Here is a 26,765-nt window from a genome sequence, read left to right on the forward strand (position 1 = left end):
CGGTCAATCACTATCGGGGGGTCAACAACTGTACCGTTTACCCCTATGGAAGACCATGGAAGGAGGAAAGTATAACGGTGAGCTCGTACATGGGGCATCATGGGTGGGTATATATAGGTACCTCCAAATAGAAAGAGAAAACTCGGCCGGTCTGCATCATCCGTCCGTCTGACCGTATAATCGGTATACCTACTTACGCCCGTGTGTGCTTTTATATATAGCTCAAGCTCTCCTCTCGACTTCCGCCTTCGCTCTCGCACGAGCTATATATACCGCGGAGTAGATATATAGTAGGAGGCTTGTGTCTCCCCCCTCCCCCTGGCGCCTCTCGAGCCGCTCCCCACCCATTCGGTCGGGCCAATCGGCGGCTGGCGCGACACCCTCTCTTCCTCTCGGGCCGCTATAGGCAGCATCGGCGGAGAGCGTGTGTTACAACCACCGACGGCGGCGGCGGCCACCCCCTCTCGAGCGAGGCGGCCGGCGAGCAACGTGCTCTCTCTCGGCTGGCTATACCGCTGCCGCGAGCACCCAGCGTTTTGACAGTCGTCGCGACGACGTACTCGGACGCGTCGCGTGTGCTCGCTGCGGTGCGTGTATAGTAACATCTGTATATATACATAAGCTCAGATCGGCTCGAGTGTAGCGCGGCTTGTCTCTTCCATTCTTTTGTTTCGTGATTCGGGAGTCGTTGCATTTATTCGAAGCTCCCGACAAATGGGTGCTTGCACGTCTCGAGGCAAAAGCTCTCGTGGTGTTTCGACTCGGTGAGGCTGTTGGTCGATCGCGACGATGCTCTGCGGGCGAGCGAGAGCGCGATAAAGCGCTCATCTTTGCCGGCTCAAGGCCATCGCCTATAAGCGCGACCACGAGCACGTCGTACATATATTTTCCTATCGGCCGTTTGTGTATCACATGTACTTTCCCACCCTCCCTTCCTCCCCCCACCAGACAGTGGGTGGTTGTTGATTACAGCTGTGTGCCGTCTTGTGCTCGAAAGGGACCATCACCTTTGATCATGTGTGCCCCGTGCATGTGATGTTCTTTACAAGCATATATATGTGTGTGGTTTTTTTTACGTGGGTGCGTGTGTACATACAAACGAACACAACGGTGACCGGCGAGTGTCCACGATAAATTGTTGATGCGTCGCAGGAACTATAATTTACAATTGGAGAAAATTGTGTTGATTTGTCGAAAGTGCGCGCGGACAGGGTGTACAAGTGGGTGCGCGGTTGCGCGGCCAAGAGACTTAAATGCCTCGCTAGAGCCGCGAGTGCGCCCCCCTGAGTTTTGACCCCCCACCCCTCTATTGGATAAAAGTAAAGAGTTGAACCCCTTTGAACTGTAAAAGGAAGAAAAAAAAAAAAAAGAAAAATGGAGTATCAGCAATTGGTACCGCCACCTGTGCCGAGTGCGCTGCTGCACCACCCCCAACAGCAGCCACAGGGTCCTCAGGCTCCGCATCCGCACATAGTTGTCGCGCCTGCGCACAATCCGCAACAGCAGCCACCCCAACCGCCTCCGCCCTCGTCGATGCCCCCGACAACCCACGCCCACCAGATACACGCGCCCCTGCCATCGCTCCACGAGGACAGCGCGAGCAGCAGGTGGACCCAGTACCAACACCTGTGGCGCCAGCATCACGTTTACATGAACGGTAACATCCATTCACGATCATACTCCCATATATCATCCATCATCGCGTTCTTTCACATTTCGGGCTATTTGCATAATATTATATATATATTGTATACAGGTAAAACAGATATTGTTTTGTGAAAAGTCGTCATATATATACCCATCTCTCCCCCCGAGGGCTTTAATCTCGGTGCTGTTTTTTTTTTTTTTTTTTTCACATGTTTACGTTGTGCAGAAGAAGAAGAAGAAGATGACCGAGGAGACAATGTATTTATAGAAGCCATCGGCTTGATTATCTGAATATATAGTCATGGGATTCAAATGCGCGATGGAAATAAACACCCCCCTATTTTCTCTGTGTCTTAGATACATATAGATATAACGTGATCGTTGTACGGGTAAACGATAAGATTATCGGTGCAATGATTCTCATCGCTGCGTGGTCTCATTGTCCCTCGTAATATTGCGCCGAGACAACTTTTTTTTTTTTTTTTTTTTCTTTTCTTTCATTTCGCTGCAATTACATAAGAATTGAAGCCAGATACGGATAAATGTGTACACAAGCGTTATATATTACGAGTCGCCGTCGTCTGGCTGGCAGGTCGGATCGGTCGAGATATACACTTTCGAAATTACTTAATTTTTTTTTTTATTAAAAACGCTTTCAACAAATACGCGTCCCGAGTGGATTTTTCTACGAGCCACGTTACTTATTCGAGTGCCCTGTGCAGGGCCACCCTTAGCAAAACACTGTTTGGTTGTGACGCTCGGCAAATCAACCCATGATTGTTGATATACATTTGTATGGTATATCCTCACATGGCAAAGTCGCACGCGTTTTTTTTTTTTTTTTTTGCGTCCGCTAGTGCAAGTAGGAAAATTAAAATGAAAAACTACGCCGATGATAATGAGTATCGAGCACATCTGGTTTGCAAACGATACCAAACCGAGGCATCGCCATGAGCGGCTTGAGGTCAATGGAGTTAAGGTTGCCGTGCAATAATACCATACATATTCTCTCTCCATAGAAAAACAAAATATCGGTTCAGGAAAACGAGTGTATACGTATATGGTCCGCCGACGAGCGCATGGAAATGTATTATGTGAATGTGCGGACGCACGCGCGTGCAGCGACGACGACGGGCAATTTTTATCGGCGATAAAGAGCGCTCGCCTTGAAAATCTTTCTTTTCATTAACGCCGGCCGACCTTCCGCTCCCGGCTCCGCTGGAATAATCATTATTCAAATAAAAATCGATCGTTCATCATTTTGCTTTTCGATTCCGCTCCACCTTCCCTCGTGGGCTGGGATTTACGTGTTTTCATGAAATGTATAGGTATATATACTGTAATACGTGGACATAGTAAAAAAAAAAAAAAAAAAAAAGGGGGGGGGGAGAAGAGAGGTGTGTTTTATCTCTTGGAGCAAACAATCCACGAGAACGAGAAGGAGCTTGGTCGCTTTTTCTTTGAGCGGCGGAGCTCCTTTCGGTGTGTGCACGGTTTCGCGCTTCTTTCAGAAAATAAACTAACACGACACGCATGCAGAGTAGGACCCGAGAGGAGAGACGAAGAAGAAGAAAACAAACAAAACAAAAAAAAAAAAAAAGAAAGAAATACTAATTATGTGTGTGGCTCTTGCATAATGGGCCGGCGATTGCATATTTCGTGCTACATGTATACGTGCACGTACGTACATGTGTGTGTGTGTGTGTGTGTACGATATACACGCGCGAGCGCACGCGTTATCGTTTTCCTCCTCTCCGTCTTGTGCATGGGCTGCTTCGGCGTGTCTCCTCGTAACTTATTTATGCTAATCGCCACGTGGCCACCCGCGAAAGACCCCGCGCGCACACACACAACAATGCCGGGAAGGTCGTGAAATTGTCCCCGTTGCCTGAGTCGTCGTCGGTTATTTATTTCTCTCCTTCCATCCATCGTTGTGCCTTTTTTTTTGAGACGAAGAAGAAGAAGAAGAAGAAAGGCACGTCTGTTTGAGCGCATAATGCGGCTCTTGGAGAGTCAGGTGCAAAGAGCGACAGGCGAATCAACGTGTGTACAACCGATACTGCACGTTGTGTCCCACCCACTTGTTTAGTGGAAAACATACAAGTTGTCGCCGGTGTCAAGGCTTTTCGCGCCTCGGTTTTTTTTTTTTTACCTTTATCATGATGGTGTGTATATACCTATATCTTTGAAGAAGACTCGAAGAATACAATCCTTTCTTTCGGGTGTCTGTCGTTCCCCTTTTTTTCATACCACAATCCAAACAGACGCGCTATCATTTCTCTTTCGCTCGCGACATCAAATACACGCGTCTTTGGCCGAAAGAGCGCGTGTACAAAGAGGAGAAACAACTGCTTTCGTTTTAATATACCAACCAAATAAGTGTAACGAAAATAAAAGGTGGAAAAAATGCACGACGACGGTAATTCACGCAGTACAACATCAAATAATATAATCTCACGTAAATGTTGCTCCGATTCCGAAATTCACGGTCGTATCGGCATCTCGATAAACACACGACGCGCGGTAATCGCGTGTATCTCAACGTTTATTTTTTTTTTTTTTTACAAGTAAACGCACAGAAGCCGAGAGTCTGGCGCTTACGCAATCGTTGCACTTGCTCCAGCTGTTAAATCATTGTTTACGCCGCGTTTCGTCATCTTTTTTTTTTTTTTTTTTTTTTTTATTCCTTCGACCGCCTACATGTCCCCTTTTCGTCGCAATATTTTTTTTTACACTTCCCCTTCTTCATCGTATCGAGCAACGTGACGCTCTTGGCGTTATGGCACCCTCTAATTAGAGAAAAAAAAAAAGCAGAAACATCATTAGTCCCAAGCGCGCAAAGCACAGCGTGGCTCGTTATCTTTATCCGAAAAAGCTCGCACACCCATCCAGACGAACATCGATGTTGCACCCACTGACAGCCAAGCTTTCACCTCATCAGCACTTTATGCACTACACACCAACCAACAGCTCGTACAGCATATATGCACCCTCGCCGATAGATGTAATCCTCTTTTCTCCCCGATGCTCATGAGGTATACAAATATAATATATGAACGTGGCATGTTTTAACATACACCCTCTCTCTCTTTGCAGCCTTCCTCTTCCGTGTATACTATGTATTTATAGGTATTATAATAAGCCCTTTGTTTGTGTGTGTACGTAACACGTATAGGTGTAGGCATGTAGCTCGGAAGTGAATCGCGCAGAGCACGTGAACTGCTTTTTTTTTTACCTCCCCCCTTGTTTTCCCTCGTACTTGTGTGCAAATACGTCGAACTGTGTATTATGCACCCACTTGCGTGCCCACAGTTATGAATTTTACGCGATAAATTTCAATACGTCTGTCCGTTTGCGTATATGCGAGCATACAAATGTGTATTTACATGCTGTGCGGCTTCCTTAGGCGGATACATATATAAGTGTATTTGCATCTCCTCGTGATGCTCGTGATCTTGCATGTAACATGTATATTTTTTCATTACATATTCCAGCAAAACCGTACTAAAATGAATAAATATAAGATTCTTTTCTTTTTTTTTTTTTTTTTTTTTTTTTCTTTTTATTTCAATATAGCGCTTTAAACTATGCGATGCGGAAGTCGTGAATGGATTTTGTTTTGACGTCGGATTTTTGATACAAAGTACACGTGTTCGCGTTTCGTGTGAGCTTGTTGGGAACAATGAATGGAATGATGCTCTTTTCCTTTTTTTTTTTTTTTTTTTAATGATGTGTGTAATTTACATCAGTTCGGTGGAAGCTTCGAAAGCTCCCTACCAAGTGAAAATAGTACAGTTCGTACACCCATCCTCGTTTACTGTAAGTGGTATATCTCTCCCGTACATCGATAAACCCGGGAAATCCCCGAAATCATATACATAATTAAAACTGAAACCCGATCGAAAGGCATATGTCATATACATGCGGATCCGTCTGTCCAAATTCGACCTTATCTACTGATGCGAGCTTCAAAGTGTGTGCGTTTTATGTATATTATATGTGTATCTCAATCGGCTCCGGCCTTCGGTTACCACATCGTGTAAAGTATCAAGGCCGGGTTTTCATTAAATTTCACGCACCGTTTTTTTCCCCATCTCGTCGGCGTTTCAACATTATTTTTACGATCTGTAAAGGAAAAAAAAAAAAAAAAAGATGAGTCGAGAATTCAGAAGAAACGACATTTACTGATGATGATGGCGATAAAAAAAGGAATGAAAAAAAAAAAAAAAAAAAAAAAGTAGAAAAAGAGAGAGAGGGACGCTGAATTGATCACTTGACTCTGCGTATGTACGGCGTGTATATATATATATTATGGAGAGCCTCGCCGGTGCATCGCTTACGTTGTTACATGCTCTCGTTTTCTCTCCCGTTGCGTCTGTGCACGGCATATACACACGCAACAGTAGTTTAATGAGCGTAACATGTGTGAGCAGTTTAGGCGCACGTGGGTCGTATAATGCATAGCTCGCCATCAGAGTAATATACGCATACACGCATGAGACACGAGCTCACACATACTTACATACGATCTGCTTGCATGTAAGTATAATCTGGAGCAGAGGACGTTGCAAGCACATCGAACTTGTTCTTCGTCTTTTTATTTTTTCGATCGCCATTCACGTTCGACGCCGAGGACTCTTCATTGTTGCGATTATTATTATCATCATGGGTGATTACAAAATTTTTTTTTTGTTTTTTTTTGTTATTTTTGCATCGAATCGCGTTGATCAATAGCGAGGGGCGATAAGGAGCTGTTTAAGAGTTGATTTTATTCGGTCAAGGTTTAGATAAGAGAAAGTCTTTTGTGGGGGGTTTTCTGTATACTCAAAATTCAACGAGAACAATGAGGTGTTTGTGGAACACGACTGTGAGAGCCTCTTTTTTTTCTCTTTCACGCTAAGAGCGTAATTTTTTTTTTTTTTTTCACACATTTAAAAAATATTTGATCGAGGAGAAAGGTTTTTTTCAGTCAAACTTGTGAATTTTAAATAAAATTGGACATGCAGGTTTTTTTGTATACTGTATATACTTAATAATGTTAAATAACGTGTTACTCGGGAAACAAAATTAATTGTAAAGTTAAATAAAAAACTGGGAAACGGCGTGTTAGGGATGTAATAAATCAATCGTTCGGTAACATTTAAAATTCTCACGCAGAGGACAGACGCGAGGCGTGTACTATCACTTTCCTCCCTACATTATCTTTGAAAATCATTTCCCTCGACAACTCGGATACCCATATCTACTTTTTTTAAAGATTAAAAAAAAAAAAGAATTTCTCAACGCAAAGTACACCAACATTTCCAAAAAGGAAAAAAGGTACCTACGCACAAAGCAAGAGAGAGAGAGAGCGAGAAAAACGAAATATAACGGGAGAGAGAACGGACGAGCGAGTTGACACGTCGTGTTTGTTTTCCGAATCACGTGGCGGCGCCCGCGGTGCTCACGATTCCATTATCTTCCGGTGCCTCGTGACCATATACCATATACACACCACTGCATTGACACACGCATCGTGCATCTCCATACGATAGAATAAGTGTCATTTTTTCCTTTTTTTTTTTTTTACCTCTACACGTCAATTATTTCCCGAGGATGATGTGCGTAATTTTTTAACGCTAGTACTACTTGGACGCATTTCGCCCGTTCGCATGTCAATGGTAACTTAGGCATCAGTTTTAATTGTCTAGTGGCTCATTGCACCGTAAAATTTTCGTGTGTTATATATCTCAGTGTCAAGTTTACATGTAGGTGCACATTATTAAATTTTTCAACGTTAAATCAACAAAAAATGCGCATCACGCGAGTCTCCGGTTGTAAAAATGTTGGTTATTGCATTATGATATCAAGCCATCGTTCCGAGGTCGACGACATATTCGCGAAAGTACGAGTAGCTTAACGAGAGCAGCGACGACGACGCAGTGTTTAAAGTATACATATATATATAATAGTGCCAGCAGCAGCGGTATGTGTATATATATATTTATACAAGTATAAGTCGAGTGCGCTTGTAGGTACCTATATACAACATGCCGATCTTGCCGCCGCTGCCGATCGCGCCGAGTTTTAAATTGGGAGAACAAGCTGCGACCTATGACCCTATACCGCGCCGACTCGTGCATGCACTTACACGTACATACATATGTATGAATGTACGAGCCACGACGAAGTCGACGATAACGAGTGTACGTATGTATGATGTATGTATACGTGTTCCATGCGCACGATGGCCTTGGGGAGCAGTGCAGCAGCGCTTGTAACAGTATACTTGCGGCTAGAGCTTAGCGGAGGGACGTGGAAATTTCTATTTTCGTATATCTCCCGAGGAAGCGAGAGAGTCCCGATCCGCGCCGAGATTTATCTAATCTGTAGGCCCCCCCCCCCCACACTCTTTAATTTTTTCCCCTGGACTAAAAGATCTGTTTGCGCGCGCGATTATCGGGAAGCGAGTGTGTAAGCGTGGCGTTATCGGTACGCCCGATGATGCCGGTTCACGCTCTTTTCTCTCGCTTTTCTCTCTCCTAATAACCGACCCAGAACGCGTTGCCTCTCTCTCTCGAAGATGGATGGATGTACACTTACATTCCTACATTATCTCCGCCCTCCTGTGTCCCCGTACACATGTACCAATAGGAGGACGAAAAAAAATGGAGAGTAATATCACCGTGGCCCAGTGACCGTAGCAGTATAGACCGTAGCACACGCGACCCTGGCTAAGGTCGACTCGAAGCCCCAAGAAGCCGAGCAGAACGACACATGTGTGAGAGAGGAGCTTGAACGCGAAAGAAAAAAAAAAAAAAATCTATACCCAATTACGTCTGTCTGTGTGTGTGTGTGCAGTGCGTCCACTCGAGGCGAGAAAATGCCACGCTGCAGCGCTCGAGAGAGAGAGTGGATTAAGATTGATCGCGTTTCGAGTGTCGGCGCTCTCTTTCGATCGCTACCGCTCGGATTGACTCGCGTATCGTATACACATATATACACCAGTGTACGCTTCGGCTTTTATATATTGATGTGTTTTTTTTTTTCTTCTCTTATATTTCCCACTTGGTGGTTTTCCTCAGAATGCGCGTTCATAGTCGTGTACTTAACACAACTTATCGGTTCACGCTCGCGAGTACCAATAACTAGAGTTGATTTGATAATTTTCTGGCTTCCGGGAAAAGCAGATGTGTTTCTGTATGTATTGGGACGGGATCTTCTTTTTTTTTTTTTTTTTCATTCCTTTCAAATAAATAAAGCCCATTACGGCTATACCTTGAAAAATCCAATTTAAGAAATCCATTTCGGGGCGCGTGTGTTCCTTATTCTTTCGTTGAGGGGCTTCGATTTCGCTCTGATCTGCCTAGCGCGTCACGAGCTCGGGTGGGTGGGTACGGGCTTAAAAGCTTTTTTTCGTCGCGTTACAAGAGGACAGCCCTTACAAGTACACCCGGTTGTCCGTCGCGAACGAAAACTCGGTGAAAAACACAAAATATACACGCCCACCTCGGCGCTTTGCTATCATCGTAACTGTATGTACATGTATATGTGTTTTATCGGCCATGCCTTGCAAACCCGTCCGTCACCTGACAATAATTACGTGGGTGGTGCTTCGCTGCCGCCGTGGGGCTTTCGAAAAGACAAATGCCCGCACAGGCGCTCCTACACCTTTGCGTATAATGTGCGCGTGTTAGAAAATAAAAAAAAAAAAAAACAACAAAGAATCGTTTGACCTACTGAGACGTCGAAAATGAATACAACAGACGTTCGGTTCATACTTATATATATATACAATACCGGTCAAAGAGGAAAATTTTTCTTTACGCGGTGGCAGAGTCGATTAACATGTGTATGTTTTTTTTTTTTTTTTTTTTTTCCCCCAAGTGTGAAATTTCCAGCGCGACACAAGCAGCAATTTTGGAACTTTGCCGATCATAATATATATATACTGAGCCAATTAAGTTCTCGGATGAAGAAAATAAAGATCCAATGTTTAATAGCCGATCGTTCGAGGCATGAGATTCCGAGTCAAAAGGCAAATAGATTCTCGTGCGGTATACGTATACGTCGGAGCCGATTTTCACTTTCGTCGCGCGGAGCTCGAGACTCCGATGGCAGTGGCGCGCCTTTTAACGAAAGAGAAAGACGATCACTTGTGTGTCTATATATATATTTATACACACTCGGGGAAGCTCCTTTGTAAGCGCGTCGCGTTACTTCCACTCGCCGCGGCTAGACCGCTAAGGACCTGACGGCTCAATAGGCCCCCGATCGACTCCAAACCATCGAGCGATGCGCCGTCGAGCCGATAATTATCGTTGCTCAAAGGCTCCGGGCTCGACATTTTTTTCTTTCTTTTTTCCGTGATTTCGTTGGAAAATACCTATGTTGACAGTACTGACGTGACCTTTGTATACACACACGTACAAAAGCGAGGCCTACAGTGGTAAATAACGCATCCCGTGCTAACAACGAGAACAGCATACTTATATGGTTCAACTTGCAAGAAGCTCCGGTTTTTCTCCGCCTTGTAGGTATGGGCCAGTTAAAAAAAAAGGGGGGGGGGGAATCCGCGTAGAAGGAAGAAAGAGGCTCGGGGAGCTCGTAAATCAATTAAAAACGAATGGGCATCTTAAAATAAAATAAAAAAACCTCCGACGAGCAGCGAGGGAACGGGGCTCGAGACTTTCACCGAAAAAAAAAAAAAAAAAAAAAAGTTAGAGGAGGGAGAAAGGAGTGTGCGAAAGAGAGAGGGTATATTGTACGTGTACACATGCCTGCGCGAGGTGCCACGTCGGGGAGCCCTGCGCTCTGTGGGAACATCATCATCCGCTCGAACTGATACCCATAAGTACGCGTGCTTCCAAAATGACAGTTGCAAGGAGACCTTTAGTGTCCTTACCGTTGTATTTCCAACAGAGTCAAAAGGAGCTTTAAAAGCTCCTGATTACGTTGAAAGCTTTCCTATCACAACAGCACGTGTACACATAAGGGGCTGCGCACTCTTGAAGTCATTAAAAATGACTTGAAAAGTCATTCCAAGTCTTAGAACTCGGGTAGACACTTTCACATATTATGTTATATGCTCACGGGCATGGGCACAATTAGCCGATCGAATTTGCACAATGGGAAGATACAAATATATATGTATTTATTTTAATGGTCTACAGGTACGGCTGGGCATTTTTCCTGTATGTACGTACATACATTATATTATATGTACTTAGGTATTAAACTCGCTGCTACATATAAATACAGCTGAGCACAAAGAACTCTATATGGCATACGGCGCAGAGATGGATATATAGAGGGATACAAAGAAAGAACAGAAGAAAAAGAAAAAAAAAAAAAAAAAAAAAAAAAAAGGGGAGAAGTGAATCAGTGGGGCCTCACGGCATCAGCAGCCGGTACTTACAGTATATAGGTATTATATATAAAACTGCACGTACAGGTATATAAGCAGCGTGGGCCGTGCGATCACTTTCTCCGCGCGCCTGGCGCGCCCCGCCGCTCCAGCCATACATTTATACGGTACCGCGCCGCTGGCTACCTCGCGCTCTCTTCCGGGTCCCTCCACCTCCAGCCCAGCCACTATATATTACATAGGTACACCACCTCCTTCTTCGCTGCTCGGGGCCCCTTTCGCTCGTACACGTGTATATATATATATAGGTACGTACAGAGCGCCGTGGGTCCCCTCCCCTCCCCGGTACCCTCACCTCTTCGCGAACGCTTCCGCGTCATGCGCATCTCTCGGCTGTGTTTTTTCCCTTCGCGGTATTTCTCGATGTTCATTGAAATGAAAAGGAAAGGTGTACGTAAAAGTTGGTATACTTGCATTGTTTTTTTGATTGGCACGAGGGAGTGGGTGGGTGGTACGGGAAGGACTTTTTTTCCATGAAAAAGATCCCGACTCGACTCCCTTTTTTTAAACAATTTTTTTACCCAGAAAAATCAAAAGTACGAGGATGGGCGCGTAACCAGTGGCGGGCAGGTACACGTGCAGTCTATAGATGTGTACAGGTACACACGTGAGTTTGCTGTACCGATGATAATTAGGCGTTTGCACGACGCAACGTAATAGAAAGTGAAGTAACTAACTGTCACTTTGCAGCACGAGTATTGCGACTATATTGTGTATGCCATGGGGTTCGCTGCGCCTAATGTACCATATATTGTATATACTTTGTATGAGAAAAAAGAGCACTGGGTTCTCTTTTGATTGACAGATGTGCACTCAACGTTTTGGTTCGTATTGGTGTATATTTTTGCAATATAATTTTGAGTAACTCACCGACGTCAGTTCAAAAGTGAAAGGGGGCGAAAGTTGGCAAAAATTAATACGAAAATCTCGAATTACTCAATCGGATGTGGTATTACACGGTTATATACACGAGAGACCCGATGGCGCTTGGATTTATCGGTTAACGTTATCGTACAATAATTAATCATTACTCGTACATGCACTTGATTATCGCACAGCCGAGAATTGTCATGCGAAAGTTTGTCACGCTCTAATGATTTTTTTTCGTATTCACACATACACACATGATGTTTCATTCATAAGATATTGAATAAATTATACAAGATAATATATTTTTATATCGATGATTATTATGATTCTAATCAACGGTTTTTGCTTTCTGTTCCAGGTAAGAGTTCATCCTTGACACGTTGAATACTGACAGATATGCGGCGCAGTAAGTTTGAAAGAAAAAAAAAAGAAAAAAAATCTCAAACGCAAATTACCACAGTGAGCTACGTATATGAATGTTTCTTTTTGTCATCCGCAAACGCGACTAAAATTTCCGATCCATTGCCGCTATACGTACGACCAAGTCGTAACACGCGAAGTCTCCATTTTTTTTGTCCACGTCATCGTCATCATCGCCCAGCGGTGGCACTTGCAGGCGCACGCGTATACGTACACGCGCATCCGTGTACACACGGTAATAAAACTGGTTCCGATAGAACCGCGGCTCTACACTGGCAGAAGCGCGAGTTTTACAAGGCTACGACAGGAAGGGTACGGTAGAAGAGGCCCAATGTCTATACGGGATATTTTTTGATATCTTACAGGAAAACGCCACGCCGGAACGATTGGGCCGATTTTTATTTTCTCGTACAGCCGTCCTCGTGAGACGAACCTCCACGTGTGCAGCTGATTTTGTTAGAACCGCTAAAAGAAGTTGTGTGTCGCGGTGACGTCAATTTCTCTCTGGCGATGGTAATCATAGCTTCTTCTGATTCGCCTTTGCAGAAAACAAATTAATTTATTAATCGTACAAAGCCACGTACATGTATAAAAACGGTCATCGCTAAGCATAAATGTAAAATCAATGTCCGCATGGATGAAAAAAAGCATAGTATAATGAAAGAACGCGGACATGTACCTAAAAACATATGTATGTGCACACAAATACAAACTCCGATATCTACTGGTACATAGAGAGAGAAAACTATATAGTTATCTCGGCGTAAATCAACCCACATGATATACGCATCACTTCAAATTGATCTTCCTTCTTCCATCGCACCCCTTCGAGGCCTACAAACACAAATTATATAGATACATAATATACAAAATATATATTTAATGTGCGCAAAATTATCGCCGATATAAAATGCCCATCAGCTCTAGATGCACCCACTGCGTGTTTACAATGCTCGCACGTGCAAGTATACATATTATATATATGCTACAGCTTGGAGTCCACGAAGGTATACTCATGCATATGCCCACGCAGTTTTCCGTTTCTTATTTTCCTTTTCAATCCTATTTCGAGAGATGGATGGATGGATGGGTTAATCGTTAATTCATGAGCCACGCGGACCAACCGGTGTTGTTGCTGGTCGAGGTGCGTGGGTTTCTCAATTTCTCATCTTTTGTTCGCTCGCTTTTGGAATCGAGGGAGTGTATGTTATATGATGATGGGTGCAATTATCGCGCATGTATGGAAAGGGGAGATCGGGAATGAATATTCATCGAAACGAGGGAGTTAATAGTGTAGCGTTTGGGTGATCGATTTATTTATTTATACGCATACTTACTCGTGTGAATGAAAGCCGAAGGTCTCGAGGGTATACACGTGTAAAATTATCTGATTCTATTTTCATTCGTACAATAAAAAAATCAAAACTCAATTGGTCTGTTACGGTTCCTTGCAGCAAGGGTGTAGGTACAAAAATGTTTACACGATGCGGAAGAAACGGGGGGCTCAGGTGAAGTAGCGGGTTCTCATATTAGCGCATCAAGCGTATAGGTACCAAGAAGGGAGATTTCCTATTGTGAAGGAAAAACACGAGTTAGCAGGTGTGTCATCGTGTCATTATTTTTGTTATTTTCAACGCCTCCTTTCAAGAATCCCTCGCGAGCGATTGCCATCCACCCCATGCAGTCTCGAGGGGGACTCTCTTCATCTGCATCCTCCTTTCGAACGAAGCAGACTCCTCTCTCCCTTTTTTTCCAAAGGTACAAGCTGTTGGCTCGTTAAATCGACTCCCGTGTAAAAAAAGGTGTACACCATATTTATAGACCCACACGTTACACGAGAAAGGGAGATTCCCCGTTAGCGATACAGCTGGTGTGCTCACCTTTCTCTCTCTGTTTAAAATCGAAGGCGCGAAGAAAAAATGGACACCGGCAGTACGCGAGAGCCCGTTTCGCTCGAAAAAAAGCGAGAGAGCCGTATAGGCGCTTGGTGATTAAGTGGGTAGGGAGGGAGGCTGGGTATATACACAAAATGCCCTCGATCTCTTGGCGTATAAATTTTCGGCGGGCGAAAGTGAAAGCACGCCCGCTCACACGTACGATTCCGGCTGCCTATACGGGCTTTTGGGTGCTTTTAAGGTGTACGTGATCTCATCTCTTTCTCTTTGAGGGAGCTTTTCTTGCAACTTTTCTTCCAAATTGCTCGATATCGTGGATGTGCGTAATATGTTACTGAACAAAATTTTTGATATGGTTATTTGGCGTGGGTCTTGCTTTGTTGATCATGTCCCAGGGGGTACTCTTTTTTTAAAACTGTTTCAAAAATTTTGAAAAATTACCTTCCTTTCTGCAAAGGCGTTAAAATAGCAAAGCGCTCAATGGTACTTTTTCAATAGTTGCATTTCAATCCAAACAGATTTTGCCAATTTATGTAAACATCTACGATGAATTGGACTTGTTGAATTTGAAAATGATGTTACAAAAGTTACAGACCGGTTTTTTGATTTCTCCCAGATTTGATCCATTCGAACGATAACATGCGAATGGGACGAGCAAGAAGCTTCAATCTTATGTAAATTTTGATCTGGATGCTATTTTTTGACCCAATAACTAAAATCTATTTTTACGCACTTTCTTTTATGTTTCTTTCGTGTGTCGCCAGTTTCTGATTTTTCGTTGGAAAAAGCTACTGTAAATAGAAGCAATTTTTACAGTACCGTATAATATATAACGGATAATTTTTTATGAGCCTACTCAAGTGTATGTAATACGTCGATGTACTGTTTTTTTTTTTTTCGAGATTTTTAATTGAAATTTCAGCGTATATCCGTGTCAAGAATTTTAAAAGGTGGCTAATTACTTTCTTTTTTTTTACGGAGTGACTTTTCCAAAAACCGTTCTAGAATCTGCTGCTCATTGTCGGTCGGCACTTATTGACCGATGGAACATTTTTTTTTCTCTTTTTGTACCATCCAGACGCGCAAACTCGGTTGTTGGCTTATTAGCTTGTGGGGATATACACAGGTTTTTATGTTACACGTATAACCCAAAAATCCATTGAACCTGAAAACCTATATAAAGCCCGCATAATGAAACAGCATCGTTCGAAAATCCCGGTAATAAACGACAGTTGTAATGGGAAACTGCTTTTTCATTTCACACCCGAGATGAAATCTTGTTTTTTCAAGACCACGATACATTGCCGAGGATGAACATCGCCCCCGCGAATCGAGCAAGGAGTATAAAGTTAAGCTGGTAACGCGTGGCGGAGAGAAGCAGGAAGGGGCACAAAATACATACATCGTTCATGCCTGCCGAGCTTATGTCTCCCGTGAGAGAGCAGGAAGTCCATGTATACACAATCTGTATCTAATACCCAAGTCGGCAATCTCGCACGCCTTTCTCGCCCACGTGATTTTTCCGCTTTTTTCGAATCCTTCGTTTGGCCTTTCGCACTAATGCTCGATCGCAGCCTCGTGTATTAATCGAGACGGGCGCGCGTGCAGCACTGAAAGCTTCATAAATGGTACTTTGGTTTTTTTTTTTTTTTCTTTCTCAAGCAGTTGTCTTTGTTCTGCACGTAGAAGAGGTAAAAACTACCTAATGGGTAACGATTTATACCGATTCCGCTATGAGGTTTCATAAATATTCAGCACATGTTTTGAGAGTTTTCGAATTAACGAATTTATCCGGTGGCGCTTTTTTTATCGATTTACATATGGATGGTATGTTAATTTTGTGCCTTGCGGGAAAAAGATGCTATTTCGATTTTGAGATTTGGAAAAAGGTACCTCTTACCTTGAAAATTGATTCTTTCGCTGCTACTTTACATCCCGAAGATAGAACGTGTAAAATAATTTTTTGTACAATTTTTCATGAGTATAGTAAAGAAAACATTTGATCATTTCACTGTTGTATTTGAATTGAGGACCGCTTTCCACCAAGAATCAGGACATTATTTTTTTCCATCAGGACACCTAGAAAAAAAAGCATATAAGTAGTATATTGTAATCTCGTGCATCAAATTCCGACTTCAACATCACGTTAAGTCAACTATGGCCATTTTTTTCTTCATCGTGTCCTGTAAATTTTTTTTACCTCTTGCACGTACTGCGGTGAAAAAAAGTTGATCACAAACCATCGATTCGCACGTATCACACGCGCGAAGGTACAACAACGATGACGATGAGTTTCACTTGCTCGTTTGTGCTCGCGCGGCTACCTACTCTCCAATAATTTACATTCCAAATGACATTCGTACATTCGTTGAATCGCCAAAGTTACGGATCTATGCTATTCCGTACCCGTCTCTACTAACTTTCAATTTTACTCGTAGTTCATCCAAAAGTGGGTACTTTTTTGTCGCGCGAGCGATACAAAATAAAAAGTGCGGAACTCGACTCAAGATTGATCGATTATTGGAGCATTAGTAATTTGACATGTAAAAGGAGAAAACAAGCCACACTGCAGCTTTTGTCCCTCGGAAACAAAAAAAGGGGCATCTGTTCCGATTCATTAGTCAGTAAATTCAGGCCCAATCGCCGGGTTTTGGCTTTCGAAAATTTTGCCAACAGCGCGCTCCGTTTCCTCTCCGTCGCCTGCTGTTGCGCTAATTGACTCGCCGAAAACGTTCACCGCACCATCGTCGTATCCTCGTCGCCTTTCGCTTTTTTTTTTTTTTTCCATCATCACCGCCGTTGGATCTATACATAATAACATGATCGACGATCGCAAGCAGCGTTTTCTCTCCTCTCCCGTATTTTCGTTTAATTGATCAAAGGGGCTGATCGCGAAAGCGAGCCGGCTCTTTTTTTGTATACTGTACCCTCACTTTCTAAAGGTGCCCTCGGCGTGCCTTTGTTTTTTTTTTTTTTTTTTTTTTCAAAAACACTCGCGGTAACCCCAAGTGCGCACATCTCATTGATTTCACTTTGCCGAAAAATCGATGCACCCCTCCCCCCCTTGTAATAGTATACGGGCAATTAATTTTATTATCGCGGGCGACGATAAGCCGATCGGGGAAAATAATTTCCAAGCGAGAGACCTCTCGATGACAAATCCCTACCGTCCCAAAAAAAACAAAAAGAAGAGCAGCTAGAAAATGGATGATTATCCGAAAATGAGGTTCGGCGCGAACAAACGCGAGCGAAAGCCACCGGACCGGTTTCCTTTCTCCGCTCGCGCCCTGCTCCTCTGTATATCCTTGGTGTGTGTGTGTATTTTCGTCCTCGAATCCAAATCGAGTACAGAGGAAGCTAACACTTGCACCGAAGGACGATAACAAATCGTTAATTGCGCAACCGATCGATCGATGCACCGTTGGTTTTCAGAACAGAGGACCTCTCTTCCTTTTTTTTGTTTGTCCGGCCAAAGAGCATTTCACGCCCGCTGGACTTTCTCCGTAGCCGAAATCGGATGGTCCGGGCAGCAGAGCGTAGGACCCCCCCCCCTTTGGAGAAAGAAAAAATGAGGTCGGCGCCGGTCCTTTTGGACGATAGACCCCCTCCGCGCCGGGTTTGCCCCAAAACGTAGGTACCGCGTTTCTCTTTCGCCCCGCGGGCTTTTCTTTTCCCTCTCTTGGCTCGGCTCTTCTGTTTCAACCTTTGACTGGCGAAGCGCATCGAGCTGCCATACAGCGGGGATTGATCGGTGATTGGAAACAATTGCCGGCTCGTTTGTTGTTTTAATTGCACTCGGCGTGGTGGCAGCTGATGTTGGCTCGAGTGCAAGTAGAAACAGCCGAGTTTGGTAGGACGCCCTCGGGTGTATACATATATATACCGTGAAACAAGCCTTGTAAATCTTCCCCATTATAACTGTTACAAATGGCCGTGTTTTTCCAGTACACGTGTACAAAGGGGCGAAATTGGGCCCCGTGGCCTCAACCGTGCGCAACCCGTGCTTTCAAGGGTTCAACAAGAGACGGAAGACCTAGAGGTGGAGGATGATTTATGTACCATTTACACGTGTACGTACACACACGCTTTTCCTCCGGCGCTTCGTGATGGCCAATTTGAGGCCCGACTGCACGTGTACCTACTAATTTCTCTCGTAAATATTTGTCCTCTGGGTAAAACATGTCGTGCCTGTTGGGCCGTGAAAGTGAAAATCGGTGGTCCTCGTCGAGTCGTTTCGTTGATCGATCTGTCGCTCGGCGCATCGAAACTGTATGCTCTATCAACAACCCAAATCATGCCCAATTTTCGGACAATGCTCTTGCCTCTTTTGTCTTTGGCGAAACAACTTGATGATTTAACAGCCCGAGATTGTACCTTATATACGTAACGCCGGAAAAACTATTGGCATACGTCGTTTCCATCATACGATGGTGCGTCTTTTTTCTTTTCCCCAAGTGCCAGCAGCACCCGATGTCTTCCAAAGTCAAAGGTCAGAGCTGGAAATTGGCGGGCTTCCGAGCTTTGCACGCGCACTGGATGGGTGAGAACAAGAGCTGTGCAGATTAGTCTAAGAGGGGCTGCGGAAGAGAGCTTTGCTCTGCTCTCGCTAGTGCTTACACATATACTATATGTACACAAATGGAGTCCTTGACACGCTCCGCGTGTGTATTGTGCAGCACACACACCAAAGAGCGCAAAATGTTTGTGCACCGGAGGTGTGTCGACCACCCTCCATGCGCATGTAATCGGTGAAATCGGATTTGTGACTGCGCGTAGGTGTTGGTTTATTGGATCGTCGAGTTGGCGCACGAGAACTGCTTTAGCTAATCGGACGAGAGAGAGAGAGAGAAAAGCATAGCGGGCAGACGCGACCTCCGTGCAAGGACTCGTTGGTAATGATGGACGCGACAGGAGCCATCTCCGGAGAGACTGTCCGTGTATAAGCGCACACGCGCTGATAGAGAAACAGAAGAGGCGGAGAGGCATCGTCGGACGGCGGCTAGCCGGGAATTAATTTTAGATTACGCGTCAAATGCAATCAACCTCAGAAATTCGAATACCGCAGAGTTACTAGTAACGTGTGTTAATTTAGATGCTTATAAACATTCGTTTACCATTGGAGCTGCCATTGAATGCACTGCCTGCTAACCTACGATCCATCCAAACTCCAGCATTATTCAAAAGCAGATTATTTAAATATATTATTAGTGAAGATGAAGATTTTAGACTTAAGTAATGAAATTATAGATTATTGTTATATGTTGTTATGTGTGCAATTAGTTAGCCTATATTTAAAATTTTTTTTTTGAATACTGCAATCATCAACAGATTTTATTATATTTGATTTTTACTATTTAATTTATTTTAAATTATTTTAACTATTAATTAACGTTTTATTTTAAATAACATTATTGTAATTAATTTATCTGTGATGTATCCTATACTATTGTGACCTGCGTGTCACTAACATTGTAAAAACTGCTTTTAGCAGTCTTGTAAGGACTTGAGCCTAGGCTAATACGGACCGTAGGTCCTTAGCTTAAATAAATACACTCTACACTCTTCTTCTCTCTCCCTCGACTGGGTCAACCAACTGCCCCGTCGCTTTTACAATATAGGCGCGCGACTGTCTCTCTCCGATATACTCACATATATATGCGACCGTGTATAATATTATACACACACGAGCTGGTGTGTTGCTGCACAAGCTCTCCCGCTCATCGAGAACTTTCTCTCCGGGTGTATGATACGTGCCGGGGAATTTTGTCGGCACGATTCTGTGTTTTGAATACCGAGAGATGCTTTATGTACACCTATTTATAATTTGGATTTTGCTCGTCTGTAGCTCTCTGCTGCGAAAAGATTGCAAGCTCGTTGTTGCTCGAGCGACGCTATGAGATTTTCATTCCCCTCCCCCTCCTCGTTTTCTCACAGCCAAAGGGATATATTTTCCAACAACGGGACCGTTACAACAAAAAATCGTGCAAATAGCAAACGCTTTGAAAAAAAAAGGGTGGAGGTGTATCGTCCAAGGAGCGAGGGCAGCGTAGCTTGACGCGCCCTGGGACGAGCGTCTCCGGGTTTTCTCAGCTTCCCAAGACGTTGCAAAGTTAGCCGGCCGCGACTTCATGACTCGCTCGATGGGAACGCGCTCCGACCGATGGTCGAGGCTATTAACGCGCGGCCACGGGAGCTGCGAGTCGCGAGTGCCTATTCATTTTTTTTTTTTTTTTCTTAATCCATCTCGCTTGAACGCTTGTTCGAATGATGACGTGCGATTGTGTGTGTATCGGGGCCCTTGGGTTTGCCAAAAGGGACCATCTCGACCTTGTATGAATACATCGCGCGTGTGATGTTGAAACGTTATTCCCTTCCTGTACTGTGCACCATGCCCCAGAGTACGGGGGGCTTTTCGGCCAATTACACTCTTCAAAATCTAATTTTCCCGCTCGCGCGCTCCGCAAACGCGGAAGAGCGTCGATTCCCAGGAGGACAGTCCTCCCTCTCTTGGCAGCGGCTCTGCCTCCTTTTTCTCCTTTTCCCAGAAGAAAGAGAGAAGAGCCGAGCGTTTGACAAAAGCCTTCTCTCTTTCTTCTGCCCTGTCGCGCTGTTCCCATAGACCGAGAGCGCATCCGTTATCCCGTACGTTCCCATAGTACTCGGGAGGAGGTGTGTACGTATTTATTAAACAATAACAACAAGGAAGGAGCGCGAATGGAGGCTCGTAAAATACAAGGACGAGCATAAGGTAATGGGCGACTGCGCGGCTCCTTATGGTTGCCCAGTGGCGACATATTATATCTCTTTGTTAAAGTGCGGGTGTTGTTTTCAATGAACTGATTCGTAAAACAAAAGAAGCAATACCGATGCGACAATGAATGTCCTCTTTTGTTGCGTGATCAATCAAAATCGAGCAGATGAGGAGCAAAAGTAGTTGGACCATCGTGGTGACTTAATTGGGTAAGGGCAGTGCTTGTACTCCACTCTGTTGCCCACCAACACCCCACAGCCGCCACTTTTGAAAAAAAAAGGTTGCCCACGTCAGTAACGTGCTTATATACACGCATACACGTAATAAACGTTCGACGATGGCTTCGAATATCTGGGCAACTTTTACTTTTTCATTTCGGCTATAATTCACATGGAGCCGGTGCTCTCGCGCGCACAAAAATATACACGCGCGCATTCTCACCCACACGCGTGACACGCGCGCGCGTGTTCTCATCAGATAGGCGTCGCGATACGCGCAACATATACACATATACACGTATATATATGTATATATATTTGACGCGAGCGAGTCTCGCTTTCAAACTTTCTCGGCTGGCTCTCCGAGTGTGTATATGTGTACAAGAGGGTACGGGTGAGGGAAAGAGAGGCGCGGATAAAGGAGAGAAAAGTGCGCGCCGCGCGGCGTTGATTATTGCGTAAGAGAGCTGAAACGAAAGTGCTTCCGACGGGTCCTTTTGGCTGGCAATTGGTGTTTTCGTATCGAGGGTCTTTTTGTTTATTTCTTTCCTTCTTTTGGTTGTTGTCGCTCGTAAAGGTGAAGGAACAAACGCTTGCTTGGTAATCGGCAGTTAATTTTTTCTTATCTTATTCATTCGCGCGAGTGTATCGGACGGGCGAATAAATTTTCGGTGAAAGTTGCGGACGACGATTGCCAACTCGAGGCGACTGGGAGAGAAGGAAAAAAAACGCCCCGTTTTTGTTGTGCATAATCGAGAAAAACAACAATCGCGTGGGAAATGTATTTGGGAGATAAGGTTCAATCATACACGGATGAAGAAGAACAAAACATGCGTCCAGCTTCTTAATAAGGGCCTGGTTATGGTGACGATTCCACTTGATTTCGTCCCAAGGATTCAATGTTTGATACAAAACGATTTGCTGGTAAAAAAAAAAAAAAAACTTTTCAACCAGAAGTTAATCCAAGCAAAGCGATAAATACCCCAAGGTGTACGGAAAAAAACGCCCTTCACGCGTTGTATACATGATCCAGGCGTCGGGCGCGTTTAATAGCTTCCACCGAAAATCAATTAAATAAAACGCGGTGCGTAACTCGAACGAGGGGAAAATAAAAAAAATGGGTTGGAGGGGGGGGGGAGCAGCCAGAAAAAGAGCAAAAGCGTTCGGCAGTTACACTTCACTTCCGCAGTCTTACCGTACACGGCTCTTACTACTTACTCACTCGCCAGTCGCCGCCCGCCTTTTTCCTCCCAGTATATGGTATATCGCTCTGGAAATTTAGAGCAGTCCTGGTTTCTTTTTTTCCTTCGCATGTGTTATGCACACGTAACGCCGCGCACTTTTAATAAACATCGCGGATGTGTATGTATGCGTGTACTTATAAGTACCTAAATGCATTAGATTTAGATCGCAATCGGCGAAAGGATACGTTGATTTACTACAAAAGGAGAGATAACAAGAGGAGGAATTTTTTTTTTTTTTTTTATTGCGCAATCGAGGAATCGAAAGCTCATGTTGTGTGGATTTATGTGTTCACAGTGCCTGCAGTGGCATTTTGGAAAAAGCGTGGAAAATAAGCACACGGTTGTGTGACAGTTTGACGAGCCCAATTTCATGGGGTGTATGATCGAAACGAGGAAGTTTGCGTGGAAAAGCCTGTTATTACCATTAGGGCCCGTTGCATGTACTCTACATTCGAGAAATTGGGCGCGGGGACGAGGAAGTGAATTTTTTTTTTCTTGCGCAACGCCGCGATGTGAATAAATATCGAGAGTAGTGGGCTCCGCGACAATTTCTGTGCAAAGAAAAAACTTTCTCTCTCCACCGTCCGATTTCTAATTGTTACGCAAGATTATATTTATCCAATACAGGTATATCGGTGGATATAATTACTTGACTTGAAAAATTGAAAAACCAAACACCAGCTCATAGAGCATCGTGACCGGGTCATGTATATACCTCTGTCGCGTTATTTTGGGATTTTAAGGATATTGATTGCACTCCGCGCAAACTCGTTTGATGGATTATGCAAAGAGTAGCCCCGAGTGATAAGTACGGAGTGTTACGTGGATATTTCAGCTTTACGGGTTTTCGCGCGATAGCACGCGTTAATTAAGGATATCGCGTGTATTAAACACCAATGTGCAATTTCTATTTCATCAACGTAACTTACGTGCGATTAACTTTTTTTTTTTTCTTTCTTTTCTGTTTCAGGTAAGACACTTCTTTTTCGGCGTTGCGCAATCATTCGCCGAACGTACGTATACATACAACCCCCCCCCCTGGCCAGCACTATGTAAGTTGCACTCGAATGAGTATATACAAGAGAGTATGGTAAATAAATTTGTTTTCTTTGATTCATACCTCGGTGGAGAGGGGGGGAAAAAAAAGAGTTGTTGCGCGCAGTTGATGCGAAATTTTGCAAATCGATGCCGAAGGAAAACCAAGGAAGAAATTCCCCGTGTACATTCGGCGATCGGACGCTTCCTCGTGCGCGTTTTTTCGTTACGCTTTCGCGAGGCTCTCCGCATTACGCGTAATTCGTCTTATTACGCCGTCTGGCTTGCGGTTACGATGAGCGCCAGTTTTTTTTTTTTTTTTTTTTGCTCGCGATGGGAAAGTGAGGCGAAAAATCCTCTAATTGCCTCTCTTTTCCTTCCACTGTCGTTTCCGCGTATACGGCGCTTTTATTCGTTTTACTTTGTGCGCGTGTTGCACCTGCGGGTGTGAGTTACCGTGTCATTACATTGTAGAAAATGTAGAAAAAAAAAAAAAAATAGAGTATTTTAATTGCACGAAACGAAAATTGTATCCAGCCGATCGCACCTGTTGCCATTAAACCTATCGTTCAACTGTTTGCGAAGAAAAAGAAAAGAGATTGAGCAGATGACCACAATCTTGAGTCCCAAAGAGAGAGAGAGAGAGAAAGTGAGTTCCCGCTCGCCACGTAATAACGTGCATTATACCCCAGCCAGCCACGGTACGGTGTCCAGGAAGCAGACTTTTTTCCGTTTTCGCTTTCAAAACCAGCCACCGATGCGGACAGTATTTCTTCCGTACAGCTGTGCTCTTTCTTCTTCTTCGGCTATACAACAGCAAATATATATTATCATTTTCCGATACCACTGGGTCCTCTCCCCAATTAAAGGTGTGATTTTCTAATTGAAGACGACGGCTACCCCCGAAACGTTGATTTTCCGAATCATCGGTGAAAGGAAGAAAAAAAAAAAAAAATCTCCATAAAGCATATATAAATGTATATAATGGCTTCGAGCAGCAACAAAAGACGGAAACGAGAGGTCGGGAAGCTGCATCCACAGATAGAGATCCGCGTTTTCTCGCGGGAGGCCGAAAAAACCGCGTCGACAGACATCAGAGCGCGAAAGGCCATTAACACCGGCTCTCCTCGAGATCTCCCCCGGGCGGAAAATTGATAACCACTCGTGAGCGCTCGCTCGCGTACATTATGTACAAAGCCCGCGTGTCTGTGTGCATGCATATATATATATTATACGCTCGCGCGGTGTAGAAGCGTCGGCGACGGGGGACGACGTCGAAAGAAAAAGATACGGTGGGAGCCCGGAAACCAGCGGCGGCGGCACAGTGCCTTGCACCGGGGGGAAAGTGGCCTCGGCAACTTTCACTGGCGCGCCGGTGAGTATACTTGCATGTGTACCTACTGCGCCTCCACAAGAAACTCGACACAGAGTCTATTGGCCCCCCGATGATCCACAGGCAATTCCTTAGAGCTACATACTAATATTGTTTCTTTTTTTTTTTTTTTTCGTTTGCTCGCTTGTAATTGTTCACAATCTTTTGACAAAATGGTAAAAAACAGAGTACGAATGAGGGGGAGGGGGCGTTATTATTGACCGCGAGAGAGAGAGAGAGAGAGTCGGGAAGTAAAGCAATAGATCTCGCACCCTACTTACCCGGGTGGTGCGGAGAGGAGGAAAAGCCTGGCAGCGAGAGCAAAGCGCGCCAACAACAGGCACCGGTGTTGCGTGTGTGCACACACGTCAAGAAAAACTCTTTGGCGAACGAAAGTCCCTGAGATGAGAAAAAGCCCGCCGGGTTCGCCTTTGTTTTCGGGGAGGGTCCTGCTGCGCCGCTGAGCAAGGTCGACGAACCCCGATTGTTAACAACACATGGGCGCCCTTTCTATTTAGCTGCACGCGCTTATTTTCTAATCCGTTCACCGCTGAGCTCGCGATGTTATTGGCTATATATATATACCGTGTACCGTCACCTCGAAGAGAGCTATATATATATTATACGTGTATCGAAGCGACGATTTACGTTCTCGGATAAGTTGGTTATCCATCATTTCGAGGGATTGGACGATTTTGCTGAACCGTCGATCAAACCAACAAAGTTGTCTGATACATCATCTGTATACATAGTACGCGACTGTAGCCTGGTCGGTATAAAGAGATATGGGGAGGCATCTATGTAGCACGTGCGGTTCGTAACTCATTCTTGAACTTACCAAAGAAGTGTATGAAAAAGTGCTATATATATATAATATATCAGTGCTCGTTATAACCACTCCGAGAATCAAAAGTGAAGGTATATGTTATGATTACACCCAACACTCTCCCCTGACAAGCACAACAAGGTCCTTCCAAATTTTTGTCTAAATGTGACTACACAAAAAAGTTCCACGTAGCTCGAGCAAGCATCAATGTGTATATATAGCAGTCAAACTTCCTGCCACCGTTGCGCCGCAGAGCAATGAGGAAAAGACCTGTATTTTTTTTTTTTTTTTTTTTTTTCGCGACTCCCGCGAATTAGCGCGCAGCGGCTCGTGTTTTTCCGCGAGGAGGTGAGGTCTACCCGCGGCTTGGCCAAATTACCATCATCGCGTGCGCCCATCGCCGCGCAATGCAGGAAGCGTCGGAAAACTTCCTTCTCTATAACGCCGGTGCGCGCTACAGGTACGTCTCTTTTTTCCTCACTTTTCGAGAATCACTTGAAAACTGACTTTTTGCAAAGAAAAAAAAAAACAAAAAAAAAACAAAAAACGTTCCCCGCTGGACGTAATTAAAAAAAAAGAGCTTTGCCAAAGCCATTTTAACGAGAGACACCGGCTCTAATCTCGAGCACGCGCGAGCGGCGCAATAACCATTTGGGGAAAAAAAAAAGAAGCGCTGCCCCGGGACGTGGAGACATTAATCACGGAGTCGATTACCCGCAAAACTAATCTCGACGTCTGCGGACGAGTGATTTTTCGCACAGCCGATAACTCAAAGAGCGAAACAAACCATAGGTGCACGCGGTCTGGTCTCGTTTCGCCTTCGAGTGACGATAAATTAACGACCCGACGACGGTTGTAAAAAACAAAAAAACAATAAAACGAAATGGATTTTTCCGCGCTTTTGCGCCCGTTTTATCATCTAATCGGCGCCGTAAAGGACATAACTCGAGTTTTGCGGTTTCAGCTCGAGCGTCCATTGTACATGTATATTCCGAGGTGAGGAGACGAAGCTCCTTTCTCCTCTTTTTTTCTTCTCCCTCGACACCATAGTATAGGCTCGCGGTACCGCGTTTTGAGATTC

General features: G+C 44.4%; 1 protein-coding gene across 8 annotated transcripts in view; it reads left to right on the forward strand.

The window, feature by feature from the left end:
- The window catches only part of LOC106647182 (thyrotroph embryonic factor), a 105,013-nt gene that overhangs the window by 58,150 nt on the left and 20,098 nt on the right, over nucleotides 1-26,765 (forward strand). For 3 of the 8 annotated variants that reach the window (XM_089588422.1, XM_014363461.2, XM_014363462.2), the window contains exon 1: nucleotides 521-1,657. The exons of the other annotated variants lie outside the window; for them this stretch is intronic. In XM_089588422.1, the coding sequence (XP_089444548.1) occupies nucleotides 1,375-1,657 (283 nt within the window). In that variant the 5' untranslated portion in view covers nucleotides 521-1,374. Of the gene's footprint in view, nucleotides 1-520; nucleotides 1,658-26,765 lie in introns of those variants that run through there. 8 annotated transcript variants of the gene reach the window in all.

The sequence above is a fragment of the Copidosoma floridanum genome, unplaced genomic scaffold, assembly GCF_036245765.1.
Source record: "Copidosoma floridanum isolate Cflo_tuat_1 unplaced genomic scaffold, Cflo_Japanese_pri ptg000006l, whole genome shotgun sequence".
Taxonomy (NCBI): Eukaryota; Metazoa; Arthropoda; class Insecta; order Hymenoptera; family Encyrtidae; genus Copidosoma; species Copidosoma floridanum.